The 16,082-nt window shown below is 38.7% G+C and overlaps 1 protein-coding gene and 1 pseudogene across 1 annotated transcript in view; one reads left to right on the forward strand and one right to left on the reverse strand.

Moving 5' to 3' along the window:
* Positions 1–498: 498 nt before the first annotated feature.
* ano1b (anoctamin 1, calcium activated chloride channel b) overlaps positions 499–16,082 on the reverse strand; it is a 69,973-nt gene continuing 54,389 nt past the window's right edge. The window contains exons 22-24 of the mRNA XM_088006668.1: positions 5,495–5,679; positions 1,975–2,080; positions 499–1,135 (exon numbers count right to left, since the gene is read on the reverse strand). Coding sequence (XP_087862794.1) covers positions 878–1,135; positions 1,975–2,080; positions 5,495–5,679 — 549 coding nt within the window. The 3' untranslated portion in view covers positions 499–877. The remainder of the gene's footprint in view (positions 1,136–1,974; positions 2,081–5,494; positions 5,680–16,082) is intronic.
* Positions 15,043–15,825, forward strand: LOC148159542 (uncharacterized; annotated as a pseudogene).

Raw genomic sequence — 16,082 nt, forward strand, 5'->3', positions numbered from 1 at the left:
AAAATTGACCAAAAGGGCACTTGGGGGCAAGGAGCAAAAGGGGCAGGTGCTCAAGTACCCCCAGCCCCCCCGCCCCCCTCTGCACGTGCCTGGATGGATGGATGGATGGATGGATGGATGGATGGATGGATGGATGGATGGATGGATGGATGGAACAACAAGGCAGAATAGATCCATGCTTCATCTTGTTTACAGCAAACTGAGTGAGATATGGTTGAGTGAAAATCTCAATAGTTCAATATAGTTTCTGAAAACTCAGACCAGAATGTCTGGCATCAGCCATGCAATAGTCAGCCACAGTTTCTTTGTTTTTGTGCTGAGCTCATCATATCATCTCCACCTGTCTGGATTAGTAAATGCACTGGGTTGCTGCCATTTGATTCACTGTTATTTGAAAGTATTTTAAGTAATAAAGTGACTAGAAGATCTATAAAATTAAAATGAATTACATTGTAAAAAGTTTTAGTACCAACTACAAAGGCAAATCCATACACAAGATTAAACATGTTCTTATTTTATTATCATATTTGTAAATTTTATACGAATTGTGACATCTTCATGAGCATTAATAGATTTATATGCAAATGTTCTTATGTTATTATGCATGCACAGTTGAATACAAATATAATGAGCGAAAAAAGCTAAGGAAAAAGTTTTGGACTGACATTTTCTATCATAAAACTTTCTTAAATGCAGAACATGGAGAACAGCTTGCTTTTCTCACACCTGATAGACCAGCTGCTCTTTAAGGTGTTGGAATGTTTTAGACATCAACAGAAACAGTGACTTCAGGACGACCTGAGTGAATAATGAAAAAATATATTATCTGCAAGCTTTAACTTGCTAAGACTGATTAATGAAGACATCCTTGCTACACTCAGAATTGTTTGGTGCCATTGGGTTGCTCTTTAGAGAACAGATGAGCCGTTGTGCTGTTGTTGTTGTTGTTGCTTCTTCTGTAGGTTTCCTTGATGCTTGATGACCCCCCTTTCTCAAGTATATTGATCATTCCTTGTTCTTGTCTCATGAAGAGTTCAACCAGCAGAATTTTCTCCTTGTGGATCTGTTGGCTGATATCTTTGGGGATGTCTGGGATTAGCCAGTCAACAATGTCATTCATCAGCATCACAACATTCTGGCAAAGAATAAAAAAAATAATTAATGAAAATCATCAAGCAAGGTATAAGAACAAAGATAGCCTGTGTAAACAGAAAAGCAGTTTTTTTTGCATTCTGTGTAAAATACTCAGTCAAACCAACCTGGTCATAATCAGAAAATGTAACGTTCCACTAAACCTAAACTACACTGTAAAATCTAATTAGTTCACTTTACTTAAAAAATATACAAACTCATTGCCTCAAGAAAAATAAGCAAAGTAAGCTTGAGATTAGAGAATAAGACAGCTTCAATTATTTTAAGCAAGCAGTACTAAATAAAGTAGTATAGCTAAAACGTGATATTTTAGTTAATAGGAAAATTATATTTAGACCAACATGTTTAACTAATCATCTAAGCAAAAGTAGAAGTCATGAATTCATTAAGTGCTCCAGGTCCTATAGAAGCAATGAGCTGGGTGAAGTAAATAAAAACAGGACCTAAACACAGCTTTTTTAAAATCATGTTCAGATGTTAGAATTTGTGGTCTGAAACATTTAATGTGACAAAAAAGCAAAAACAGAAGAAATGTGTACATTTTTCACAGCACTACAAAGTCACAGCCTTTCAGTTGGGGCGGGGGTTAGATGTTAGGACATAAACAATAACAACAGTGTGGAATCTGTGAGTTTATGTGCATATTTTATATCCATCCAATATTTCTACTGCTGACATTATTTTCTTTTAGATTTTATATGTTGTGATCTATTTCCTTAGGTCTTTGCAAATAACAAATGTTAAAAATAAATGAGATATCATTAGCATTGTTCTGAAAAATATTTATTAGCAAAGAAAAAAATTCCTGCTGTCTCTTGTTACCTGAAAAACAATGACAAATGCAAGTCGTACAGCCAGCACCGCCCAGAATTCTTTAGAGATCTCATATGGTGTTAGAGACCAGGGAGGCTCTCTGTAATCCTTGTACCTGGGAGACACGAATAGTAGCAGTAAGGTATAATCAGTGAACTTACTGTTGTTTAAAAAAGACAACAACTGTTCCTCAGTTTCTTCACCTGTCAAAGCTTTATGGGAGAGCAGTGATGAGAAAGTCACTGTTGAAAACTCAGATCAAGGCTGGACTGGAGTCTGCCTTGAACTGAGAGGTGGAATCAGGTCTTCACCATTATTATTTTTATTAATCACCAATTACAGTGTTTGGTTAATCCAAAAATGTCAATAAACCTCATACATGAACCTTTAATAATAAACTAAAAGTGAGGTTTTCTGTTTTTATGAAAATATCTATATGTACAAAATTATTGGGAAAATAATATTGTGCAGAATGATTATACAACTACATGACAAACACATTTTCCCATCTCACATTTTTATTTTACCAGTGAACATTTCTGAAGTGAAAAAAGACTCTAAAATAACCTCCTTTTTTTTTCAATAACAGTGATCTGCCTCCCATTAATGGAGGTTGTTAGTTTCCTGATGTGTTGATGAACTTTCTGTGCAGCAGCATCCACACCCTCCCAGACTTGGCTCATGAGAAAGATACATGAACAGAATGGCTGCTGTCAGGTTCGACCCATATAAGATAGAAAGGGAAAAACATGTACGATATGGACAAGCTGCCTCTGATCTCATTCTACGATATAGATAGAGTGCGTACACCATGGAAGAGCTAAGCAGCCTGAAATCCATAGACGAATACAATCAGTGTTTCAACAGCTTTGCAAAGGACATCAGAACTTTTCACATGAATAACAGGTTCTGATGACTGGTAGAGTAAGTACATGTTGTAACATCCACATTTCTTCCTTGCCCTTAAGCTATAATGATGTAGATAAGTTGGTAGATGATTTCCAGTGCAAACTTTCAGATATCATTGATTATATTGCCCCATTAAAGTGAAGGTTGTGACTGGTAGGAAGAAATCTCCATGGAGAAATGCACAAACAGTTCAATCTGCAAGACAACTCTACCGTAGGGCCGAACGGAAATGGCGTAAAGCTCAACTGCATGTTTATTATGACATCTATAAAGAAAGACAACGTAACTATCACACAACACTAAAACATGCAAGAGAGGCTTTCTTTGCGGATGTCATAAACAAAAACATTAACAATGCTCGAGCTTTATTTGCTACTGTTGACAGGCTCACAGACCCTCCTATGACGTTACCACCTGAATTTCAATCTAATGCCGCCTGCAACAAGTTCTCCAGTTTCTTTTCAGAGAAAATTCAAAAGATCAGAGGATTAATCTGCACATTCACTCCAAAGCCAGTACCAATGCTGTGCCCAAACAAAACAAATGCAGGAAAAATGACCCAATTTCAACTACTTCATTATAAAACCCTAGAAGAAATTATAAGTCAATTAAGCTCCAGTTCCTGCTGTTTGGATGTCCTACCCACACATTTCTTTAAGAAAGTCCTGCCTGTCGTTGCTAATGATCTGATCCAAATAGTAACTCATCGCTCTCTTCAGGTGTTTTCCACCAGACTTTGAAAACAGCAGTTATCAAACCACTGATGAAAAAAAAACAATCTGGACAAATCACTACTGCAGAATTACAGGCCGACCTCCAACCTCCCATACATCAGCAAAGTTATTGAAAAAGCAGTTTTTAAACAATTAAATAACTTCCTAACAATAATGAATCGCTTTGACTCCGTCCAGTCTGGTTTTCGTGCTCACCACAGCACAGAGACTGGCCTAGTCTAAGTGTTCAATGACATCCATATTAATATAGACTGTGGGAGAACCACAGTGCTGGTTCTGTTGGACCTCAGTGCAGCCTTCGACACTGTTGACCATGAAATTTTACTTAATTGACTGGAAAGTAGGGTCGGACTCTCCGGTCCAGTGCTCAACTGGTTTGAATCTTACATAAAGAACAGGGATTTCTTTGTTTCAATCAGAAACTTCTCATCAGAGAGGTCAAAGGTCACATGTGGGGTACCCCAAGGTTCAAACCTAGGACTCCTTCTTTTCAATATTTATATGCTCCCACTGGCTCAGGTTATAAGGGGAAATAAGATCAGCTACCATAACTATGTGGATGATACACAGCTCTACATCACGATGTCACCATGTGACCCTGAACCCATCTGTTCACTGAATAGATGCTTAGAACAGATAAATGTGTGGATGTGCCAAACCTTTCTCCGGCTGAACAGAAACAAAACTGAAGTTATTATCTTTGGACCTAAAGAGGAACAAACTACAATCAATGCTCAGCTTCAGTTATTACAACTGAAAACCAGCGATCAGCCCGAAACCTGGGAGTAGTGATGGACTCTGACCTGAACCTTCAGAGCCACATTAAGACAGTCACAAAGTCGGCCTTCTATCACCTGAAGAACATTTCCAGGATTAGAGGACTGATGTCTCAGTACGATCTAGAGAAACTCATCCATGCATTTATCTTCAGCCGGATTGATTACTGCAACAGCGTCTTCACAGGTCTGACTAATAAATCAATCCTCTAGCTGCAGCTGATCCAGAACGCTGCTGCTCACGTTCTCACTAAAACCAGGAAGATGGAGCACATAACACCAGTTTTAAAGTCCCTACACTGGCTCCCTCTAGCTCAAAGAATATACTTTAAAATACTGTTGTTAGGTTATAAATCACTGAACGGTTTAGCACCACAATACATTAAAGATCTGTTATTGCTGTACCAACCGTCTAGACCCCTCAGATCTTCTGGTTCTGGTTCTGCTCTGCATCCTCAGAACCAGAACCAAATTAGGAGAAGCAGCATTCAGCTTCTATGCACCACAGATTTGGAACAAACTTCCAGAAAACTGTAAAACAGCTGAAACACTGGGTGCCTTTAAATCTCAACTTAAAACCCACCTGTTTAGAGTTGCTTATGGCTAAATTAGGGTTGGAGTCCTTGTCAAACGGTGTTTTGACTAAAGTCCAAAGGGTTGGAGTCCCAGTTGACAGCGTCTCAACTAAAGTTCTACAGCTTTTTATTTTTCTTTCTCACTGTTTACGTTTTAATTATGTTTTTTTTTTAAATCTCTTTCTCTTTCTCACTGTTTATTCTATGTCACATGCTGTTTTTATTTTAATTATGTGAAGCACTTTGAAATGCCTTGCTGCTGAAATGTGCTATGCAAATAAAATTTGATTGCTTGATTGATTGATTGATTGATTGATTGGCTACATGTCTGTCTTAGTTTGCAGATAAAAGCTACATTAGCTATGCTAATTTTGCTAGTTCAGAAGTAAATACTACATTACCACAAAGGTGGGTAGATTCTTCAAAAGTTGTAATCGAGTAATAGTTGTAATGGTAACTCAATTTCAGAAGAAAAAGTAGTGAAGAGAATTGGTGGATGTAAACAGTGAAGACACAAAACAAGATTGAGGCTCACCTGCAAACTTCAATGGGATAGCCATAGGGCATTGGATCCATAGTTTCTTTGCCAAGCTCAAAGTGACTGACATTAAAGTAGGACAGCGTATGGTTGACAAATCCATGCAAGGAGCCATCAGGGCTGTACATATACTGGTAGACCATCCGAGGAATGAAGTCTGATGTGAAGGAGATGACAAATGCCTAGCAGAGGGGTGGAAGATCAAAATTGAGTCAGACCAAGGGAATTTAATGTAACACTGGCCTAAGCTATTTCAATTACCCACAGGCTATCAAATAAACTTCCATTCGATTCAATTCAGTTTTATTTATATCATCCCAATTCACAACAAATGCCTTGAGACATTTTACAGAAAATCATTTCTATTCATTTTACATAGATTCCAATTTATCCTAGTTATCAAACAGTACAGTAAGCTCAATTAAAAAAAAAAAGTGATTGAAAAAGTTTCAAACAAAACCCAGCAGGTTCATTGAGTCAGTGACTTGCAGCATTCACTCCTCCTGGACAAGGCTGTAGCAACAGCAGACAATCACTTGATTTGTGTTGTTGACTTTAGAGCAATTGCTCATGCATGTAGCGACAGTAAAGAAGAAAACCTCCATCAGCCATGACCAACTGAGAGTAATAAATAATAAAGTAGTAAAATAAATAAATATAAAGTAAATGTTACTTGCAAGCCATGTAAACACACTGGAAACTAGAACTGAAGTTACTCAATAGGATGTATTTCATTCTGCAAATCATACAATGACCCTGAGTCACTCCAGCATCATCAGACAATAGCTTGTGACACACAACAGGATGCTGATGGAGTGACGGAAACTGGCCTCATCCTCTTCTGATTCTTTCTGTTTTGCCTTCTAACTTCTACGCCACAGTCTCACTTCTCTTCCTCTTTTTCTTTCTGGCTGTTGACCCTGTCCAAATCCTTGACCTTCCATCACCAGAAATGTAACATTAGTTGTTCTTCATGTATACTTGGCATTTGATGGTTTATGAGATGCACCTTCAATCTATTTCAGAAAACTGGATTGTCATTGGTTGATCTCATGCTTCACCCATTTACCTCTGTTAGAGAAACTCAAAATTCACCAGTTCAGGACAGATTTAGAAAAACAAGTCTAAAAGAAATATCAAAATATATGACTAACATATTATGACAACTTGTAGTTGAGGTCAAGACTATTCAACAGAGACCCATACAATACATTTTGATCAACATGACAAAAGCAGCTGAAAGTGTAGGAAAAGGCAGAGAATACACACAGTAACTTAGATGATGTACAAAAGCATTTGCAAGTTGCTTTTCCTGCAGTTTCCTGCTCCTTTCAGAGCAGGAAACTGCTTCTTGGTGTGCACAAATGACAGTTTGATTTGGAGACTGAATAAGTAGTTTTGAGAATTTTAATTGTGTTCTGAGAAATGCACCAAAGTGATTGAGAAAACCAGTAATAAAGAACTGAATATTTAACTTTCCTAATTTTTTAATGGCTGCATAAAAACAGTGATTTGAGAAATCTAGAGCAATAAACATTATTCAGAGTGGCGCGTGCATGTTCCTTGGACTGGTGGATGGATCGGCTAATCAGCAGGGGTTACATACTGCAGTTTGGAGGCAGGCCTGCGCCTTTCAAGGGGATCGTGGAGATGCTTCTACCACCTCCAGAGCAGAACTCTGCTCTCATGTCAGAGCTGCAGGAACTGGTTGCGAAAGGTGCTATTTCCACGGTTCCCCAGAGAGAAGAAAATGCAGAGTTTTTCCTGGTCCCCAAAAACAGGAGGAATGAGACCTCCTATCGGAAATTCTCGATCTGTCCCTGTTCAACAACTCAATTGTGGAGAGGTCATTCCACATGCTGACAATCAGACAGCTGGTGGAAAACGTTCACATCCATAGATTTTAAAGAGGCCTGTTTATACTTTTTTTTTCAATGGTACTTGTATTGTTTAATTATCCATTTAACACCTTATTTTTGACGGAATTTAATTGATTTAATTTAATTGTCATGGAGGAATAATATTTTCTTTGATTCTGGTGTAGTAAATTCACACGTTGACTAAACATGAATCTTACATGAGATTTCAAATGATTTCAGGGAGGGGTTTTATAATACACAAAGATTTTCGTTCTTGACTATTGAAAACTTAAAATGTAGGTTATTGCTGTTTAAAGTATTTACTTTGTCAAAGTATTTTATTTGTCAATAAATATTGACAAATAAATTACTATGCATATACTTTGTGACATAAGCTTTAAAAAATGTTGAAACATATCTACCAAAGAAAATAATATGCAAACTGCACAATTTTCATTTAAAAAAGCATTTGCATCTTAAGTTTTGGAACCCAAAGTAATTTTTGTTTCCCAAAATATATAACACCTTTGTTCTTAATGCTGCTTAGGATTCACATATTGTCAAAGTTTTTGAGGTGTACATACCTTGTGTTTTGACTTACTTCAATGTAAAAAAATTTAAGGTGGTTTGACTTGAAAGTGAAAGTCATCCTGCTGCCTTGAAAATGCTGTTGAAATGCATTTTGTTGTTCTGATTTTAAGAAAATTTTCATGACAATGTCCAGAACCAGAAACAAACAAGAAGAAACCTTAATTTATGCAGCAAAATCTGGAATAAACTTCCCAATTAATGAAAAATAGCAGATATTAAATATATTCAATTATAACAAGTAATAACTAGAGGTGTGCAGATCGATCGGCCACCGATCATAATCGACCGATTTCCGTGAAAAAGTGTATGATTGGTGATCGCCGATCACGGTCTCTTGTTGCCGATCACACAAACCGATCACCTGCATCTCATTTCGCAGCCTGCCTGTGCAGCTGGTCTCCTCATTCCTTCACTCTGTGCAAACGCGCAGCAACAAATCCTAAGCGATGTCGTGTGGATTTATAACGCTCTGAGTGAATAGGGAAGTTTGCGTGTTGCAGCGGACAATTACCTCGGGGGTGAAGCACGTCAAAATGCACCCAAGTAAAAAAAAAGTATGCTTTAGTATACTAAATTTTGACATACTTTAGCATACTTTGATTGATGTACTTAAACTGTACTATTTTGGAACAACTAATTTTATACTTCGTATACTTTAGTAGTACTTAAGTTGTATAAAATTACAACTTTTAGTATACTTAGTATACTTCACCATACTTTTTTGGAACAACTTCAAGTTGTACTTGGTATACTTGAATATTATCTGTAATATTCAACAGCTTCATTTTTATATTGAGTGTACTAATTCTGTCATAGAATTATATTAAAAATATACTTTTAATATATTTTAAATATACTACTAATATATAAGTAATGTATTTAAATTACACTTAATTTTTATTTTTGATTTACTGCTATTGCTAATAAAGTACAATTTTAATTACTCATAAGTCTTTACTTTGTACATTACATACATAATTACACTACAGTACTTACATTGTTTTATGCTACAATTACATAGAAAGATTAATTACACAAGATGTTCAAGGTAATTCAAATATTTTGTTTTATTAATGACATTTTAAAATTGTCCAATTTTACTAAAAACTTTATGAACTTTACATAAATGATCAGTTTACACATCTAAAGTGAACACAATGAACATGAAAACTTAAGTGTGACAATAAAAAATGAAAGTGAGGATCAACGACAGAACATTCCCGTTCACTGCACCTACAAAAAAGAAACCTACAAAAAAAAGAACAATAGAGCAATTAAACAGAAAGCATTTGTATTTAACATGTACAGAAAAATGGCAAATAAAAAAATAATACTTACAATTTTAAGACGTTATGGACTTGCCATGTATGTGACATCATCAGAACTGATGATGATTGGGACCCGATGCCTGGGGGGTAAAAACATTTCTGGATGTCTTTGCCTGTTTATGTTAGAAGTAGATAAATAATCAGCAGTATCATAAATTCAGCTGATGTTGGCATTAACTATGAAGCTGCTTTAAGTGTGGACTTAAGGAGACAAACTACCGTAAAATCTTTCCATTCATGATCTGAACACGCTGATCCTTGCAGGGTGGTGAGGGGGGCTGGTGGTGCCCATCTCCAGCAGCCATTAGATGAGAGGCAGGGTTCACCATGGACAGGTCACCAGTCCATCACAGGGCCCTGAAAGCCAACAACAAATAAAATGTATGAAGGAGAAATGTTAGATTAACAAGGAGAAAAATTCTGTCCAGTTGTCTTTAAATCAAATCATGTTTATTAAGCACTTGGTGTTGGTAACACAGCAGTTTTTGTTGTTGAAAATGTAGCTAGCTCCTCATTGAAAAAACAAAAACAAACTTGCATCATGAAGACGATGTGGAGGTTCATCCTCAGAGCTGGTTGTTGATCTGGTGGAGCCAGAGCTTCTTCTGAGACAGGAAAGTCTTTAAGTTTTCTAACACCTGATCTCTCTGGCTTCATCTTTCATTTTCATTTACTTAGACTGCAAACATATGTTGAAGATTAAAACATTGATGAACAAGTTATAACAACAACCTCACAATATCAAAGTCTCTCTGTCATAAGGAGCTTAATTAAAACCAGGTTAAGTTTATGAATAAAAATATAAGTCGCAACAAACAGAGCCTCCATGCATTTATAACACGAAGTTGAATGATTGCTATAGTAATAATCATAAAAGTCACAATAAAATTGATAAAATAATTATTTATGAAACCAACGTATATCTTTACTGCACTGTTTATAATTAGATGAAGATAATTAATAAGCAAACTTACCGCTAGCTAGCAACACGTTAGCATCCTTCGTCCCTCCGGGCTCCTTTTGTGACACAATTTCATTTCCATCAGCTGTTGTCTAGTTGTGTTGTCGTCTAACTCGGACTAGGACGTCACCAGCTTGAATTTACCAAAATTAGTAACTACTGTCAAGGCCCTCGACTTTTAAGGCAATATAATGCGAGTAAAAATGGCAAATTTGAACAGCGTCTGTTCCCTGCGTTCAAGTTTTTTCTTCTCTTTATGGCGTTTAAAAAAAAAAAAATGAAAGTGTGCAATACCGCCACCATCTGGTCTGGAGTGTGAACTGGAGCTAATGCAGTTGATTATAGATCTTAAATCATACATCTGAAAATTAATTGGGTACTTTTTTAAACATTACATCATGATTATAATTTTTTATTGTATGCAATTTTAATAAATATTGAAAGATTATTAAGGCACTTAAAAATTCATACTTTTTAGGTACTTAAAAAGTATGCCTACATATTACATTAAACGCACTAAAAGACATACTTCTGTATATGTATTAATTAGTTTTAAGTTGTAATCAGTCCTCTTGAAAATGAGATCTGGATCTCAACGGGGTTCACCTGGTTAAATAAAGGAAATCAAAAAAGGCATACTTTGTTAGCCTAAAATTTACACTGAAATGTAATTTAAAACATACTGAAAATAATAATCTAAAGTAGTGTTAAGTGAATTTTAAAAAATTCTATTTTGAGCATATATTTTAAAATATACACAAAATATATTTTAAATATACTTGAGCAAGTGTATATTTAGACTTGGGCAAATATATATTTTCTTCACTTAAAGCATACTTTTATTTAATATATTAAAAGTGTATTTTGGTACAATTATGTTTAAGTGTGTTTAAAGTTCTAATTTCAAAATTGGTACAAGTATACTTTTAGTTTACTTCAGATATACTTATAGGTAGTACACTTAATACTTAGTATACTTAAAGTGTACTTTCACAAATTTAAGTATGTTTGAAATATACTAAAGTATACTTTTTTTTCACTTGGGCATCAACACAACGAATCTAATACGACATAAAAACAATGCCATACTTGACGGAGTTTGGCTACATCGAGGCTCACTGCAGTAAAAAAGACATACGGAGGATCAGATAGCAGGTAAAGCAGCGCACAGCTACAAACACTCACCCGGATTAGCATGACGGTCAGAAAGCTAAACAAATAACCCGCAAAATTATTTAAGTCTTCGAGCTGCGATGTAAGACGCTGGTTGCTCTCACTGTTGAACCGCTGCTACGCTACAGGTAATATTTGACAGACGGAGCGCCGCTTCTGCTCCACCTAGTGACTCTCATACCAAATCTCTGCTTAAAGCTGCAGCATCTAACTTAAAAAAATAATTTTTACATACGTATTAAAACTTTTGCTGTCCTAAAATGAGACAGATAATCTCTGAAAAAAATAATCGATCTCCTCCCTGTTCTGCATAATTACTCCGCTCAGTCAGAAACAGCCAATCAGAGCTAGCAGTAATCAGCTAGCCGCCATGCTATCAGGAAGTTTTCATTCAGTAACTCAGGATTGTTTATTGTAATGGAACCTGTTTTTGCCTTTGAATGTTAAGTTTTATACTTTAATTTTTTGGCAATGTTGAGAGGTTTTATTTTGACTCTGCATTATTTAGCCTCTTCAGAGCCTTCGTATGTTTTCAGTCTGTTACAGATAGTATATCGATACCAGTACAATTTGCACAATGTCTGTTTTGTTTTGTTTTCTTCTTGGAAAAAGTTATTAAAAACAAGTTTTTGTCTAAATTAAGGTGAATTCATGATTCCTTTTTCCACATAATGTAACCAGTAGTGCTCATGATTAAAAAAATAATAATTATGTGATCGGTATCGGTGATCGGCCCTCATGGGTGATCGGAATCGGCAGAAAAAAACCTGATCGGCATATCTCTAGTAATAACTCTTAATTTAAAACTGTTTAACAGGCATTTTCAGAAAACTATGATAACATGTTTCCAAAAAAATTGCATTATCTTCAAAAACTGAAAGTTATAGTGGATACCTGGTTTATTACTTTCTTGGGAAATTGTGCACTGTGATGGAACCATGCTGAACATAATGTCACTCTAGAATTGTCAGCTCTGACATACTTTGGCCACCAAGTAGTGGCACCTAGTGGTAGCTATTATCAGCTGTCACATAAGAGGTCCCTTCTGACATGCAATCAGTGCAGGTGTTCTATCTTTCTCTGCTAAGTCGGAACACCAGCTGAATATTTAAATATGTATGAGGATTATGTTTTAATTAAGATATGTTTTATTTCTATTTGTTTGAAATAAAGTTTTTCATATGCTACATTCTATCCGAAACAGATAGAATGAGGTCACAGCAGCCTGTGGCATCTTACCCAGAAGCCCGTGGCACCTTACGGCAGCTGTCAACATGTTTTCACTGAAGCTCTTTATTAGAAAATTTTACATTGAAATTTGTGACTGTATCCAAAATAGACCAGGGCGTATTTGCTTTTTTGAGGGAACACAACACTTAAGAGAAAATGCAATACTTTGTGCCAGATCCACCGGGTTTTTTTTAAAATTATAAATTCATTCATATTAAATCTGACACAGAAGCTGCAGTATATGTAGCTGCGCACATGTGGGCTGTAGCCCTACATGGGCAAACCCATGTGGGCTCACCATGGAAACCGCAGACAAACCCATATTGGACCCATATAGTCTCCCCTCCTTTTCCCCATATGGGGCTCACCTAGGTATGCTGGCCCGGATGTTGACTTTTATCATGTTGATCTCAACTTTGAAACATTGAACTCTAACCACTATTCTCAACTTTATCAGTCCGGTTTCACGTGAAAACCTGTTCGATGTAACACTGTTTCCACCAGGTAATTTAAGTTGTGATACTGAGTACGTGGTCATGAAAATCCGCAGACTGAAGTGCGCCAGAGTATGTTGGGGCCTCAAGGCAGCTGTCACCAGAAGTGCTGTTGCAGCTAATGGCAGATGCTGAAGCAAGTGGCACCCGTGACAGCTAGTGCCGAAGCTAATGACACTTGTGACACCTGCCACCGGAAGTGCCATGGTAGCTGCTGGTGCCACGATTTGCGCCTGCTGTCTCTCTGGAAGTGTCAGCAGCTCACTTTGTGATTCCGCTGTGTTTGTTACACATGAGACGCCTTCAGAGATGGTTTGCTCGCCTGCGCATAGATCCTGGATACTGTGCGTAAGAACAGGCGCATGATCTCTGTTCCTCCTTCAGTGGGAGCCGATCTGACTCAATGGGGGAGCCCCAGCATTCTGGCTGAGGGAGGCCCCCTCAGCAGACCCAGGTCACAGCTATCTGTGTTCAGAGATGCATCCCTGTCAGGATGGGGAGGAACGTGTCTGTCTCAGGTGGTTGGAGCACAGTGGCCAGACGACATGACTCTTCATATAAACGTGATGGAGCTCCTCATGGTGCTGGAGGTGACTCAACACTTTGCTCCTCTGCTGAAAGGTTAATATGTTCTGATCCACATGGACAACAGAGTGGTGGCAGACTACGTAAATCGCCAGGGAAGCGTGCTCTCCGCTCAGCTGTTAAACATTGCCAGACAGCTGCTGTGCTGGCCGCATGTAAACCTGCTCTTGATCAGAGTGGTGTACATTACCACCGCAGGCCCAGCAGTATTGAGGGACATTGCTCGCCCACAGAGTCCGCCGTGCCCCCCTCCTGAACTGGAAGCTGTTTGTTGTTTTTACCTTAGAGTGGTCAACTCTCTGTGATTCCTATATCAGTTTGATACAGTAGGGGCTTTCACACTTCCGATATCTGTGTCCTCTGTCACTTTTAACAGCAGTTAAAACTGTTTAATCTGCTGTTAACATGCCGTGACCTGTTTTTCCGAGCCGCCTTCAAACGCAACATGAGCGCTAAGACGCTCGCGCTGGGTTTACATGGCAGCGACGGAGACCTACGGAGCTAAAACAGACTCAGACCGTTTTAGCTCCATAGAGACCTGCTGCTGTGCAGAGCTGCTCAGGAGCTGCTAGACTCATGGCAGCAAACCAGCATAACGCAAAGAAATTTGCACAGTTTGTCTAACTGACTGAGTTGAGTAATACTGTTGGATGCAGGTGATGTTAGCTAAAAGATGACTAGCTTATATCAATACAGTACCTTAAGCTTGTTAACAAGTTGCCTGTAGGCTACTGATGTTGTTGTCTATGTTCAGCTACGTCGATTCATTTTACCCCCCAAAATATTTCGATGCCTCATCCTGTTAAACTCATCTGGAGCCGGGGCTGCCCCAGCGTCTTGAACAGAGGAGTGGACATCATGTCCAGGGGCGGTCTTTTATGCGTTTCCCCCGGTTCCACTGATTCCATGGCTCCTGGATTGAGTTTGAGAGGAACAGCTGTCGGTTTCCCAGTCTGCAGCAGCTGGTGTCAGGTTCTACTGTGGAAGCTGCCATGGAGAGAGGATGCGCTCTCCCAGGGCGGGGGAGTGATCAGGAGCCACCCACAGATAGGCCAGCGTTTCTGGGTCTGGCAGCTGAAAGGGAGCACCTAGAGAGGTTCGGTCTCCCTCAGGGTGTGGTGCGCACCATTCAGGGCGCACGAGCCACTTCTACCACATCCTTATATGCTTCGAAATGGTCAGCCTTTCAACGCTGGTGTGCAGGAGAGAGCATGGAGCCCATTTCATGTCTTTTAAGCTGAGTGCTGTCATTTCTCCAGCAGCTGATGGACAGAAACTTAGCTTTCAGCACCATTAAAACATGCTGCAGCTATTTCCTCCTGCCATGAGGGTTTTTGGTGACGGAACTGTCTTCAACCACCCGCTGATGAAGCGGTTTCTGAGAGGTGTTCTCAGAAGCAGACTGGTGTCACGCCCACTTGCTCCTCCGTGGGATTTAACACTGGTCCTGTGCGCTCTGGTTGAAGCTCCATTTGAGCATTTAGATCAGGCTCCTCTTAAGTTCCTGTCTTTTAAAACTGCTCTGCTGTTGGTCCTTATGTCTGCAAAGAGATTGAGCGATTTATCTGCTCTTTCTGTTGCTCCTTCTTGTCTCTGAATATGAGCCAACGGCATCTCAGCTGTGCTGCGTCCCAATTCTGCTTTTACTCCTCAAAGCATCACAAGCTCGTTCAGATCAAGGGAGATATCTTTGGAGGGTTCTTATCCCCCTCCTCATAAATCTGAGACAGAAGCTGCTTCTCATCTTCTCTGCCCTGTGCGCGCGCTCTCTTGTTATGTGGCACGCATGTCTGCACTGTGTCGCTCTCTGAGTCTGTTCATGCATTACAGAGATAACTCAGTGGGGCGTCCTCTGTCCGCCCAGTGTCTTTCTGTGTGAGGCCATCTCACAGGCTTACACTTCTTCTGGATTGGATCCTCCAGAGAATCTGAGAGTCACTCCACCAGAGGGATTTCATCCTCCACAGCTCTGCGTGGAGGAATGTCTGTGGAGGACATTTGCACAGCAGCTTCCTGGTCATCTCTGTGCTCATTTATTCGGTTTTACCTGTGTGACATTTCCATGTTCTCTATGACCCATTCTGTCCTCAGAGTTCTGACAGAATAATTATTTTTGTCACGTTTATTTACAAAGCATTCGAGAACAAGATGGTTGTCCAAAGTGCTGTATAATAAGTTACCTGTTCTGTTCATCGTTACACTGTTACAGTTCGTAATGTTCGTCGTTCCTGTTCACAGCAGCAGGTCTGTTTGTCTCAACCTTTCTGACGAGATGTTATTCTCCTCTCTGGTCTTCTGCTGTATGGGAGGCCAGGAGTGCGTAATTACACACTCTAGGCTGAGACTGTTTTTGTGCGATGCTTC

The sequence above is a fragment of the Poecilia mexicana genome, unplaced genomic scaffold (genome assembly GCF_051168715.1).
Source record: "Poecilia mexicana isolate PSO_F unplaced genomic scaffold, ASM5116871v1 scaffold_6, whole genome shotgun sequence".
Taxonomy (NCBI): Eukaryota; Metazoa; Chordata; class Actinopteri; order Cyprinodontiformes; family Poeciliidae; genus Poecilia; species Poecilia mexicana.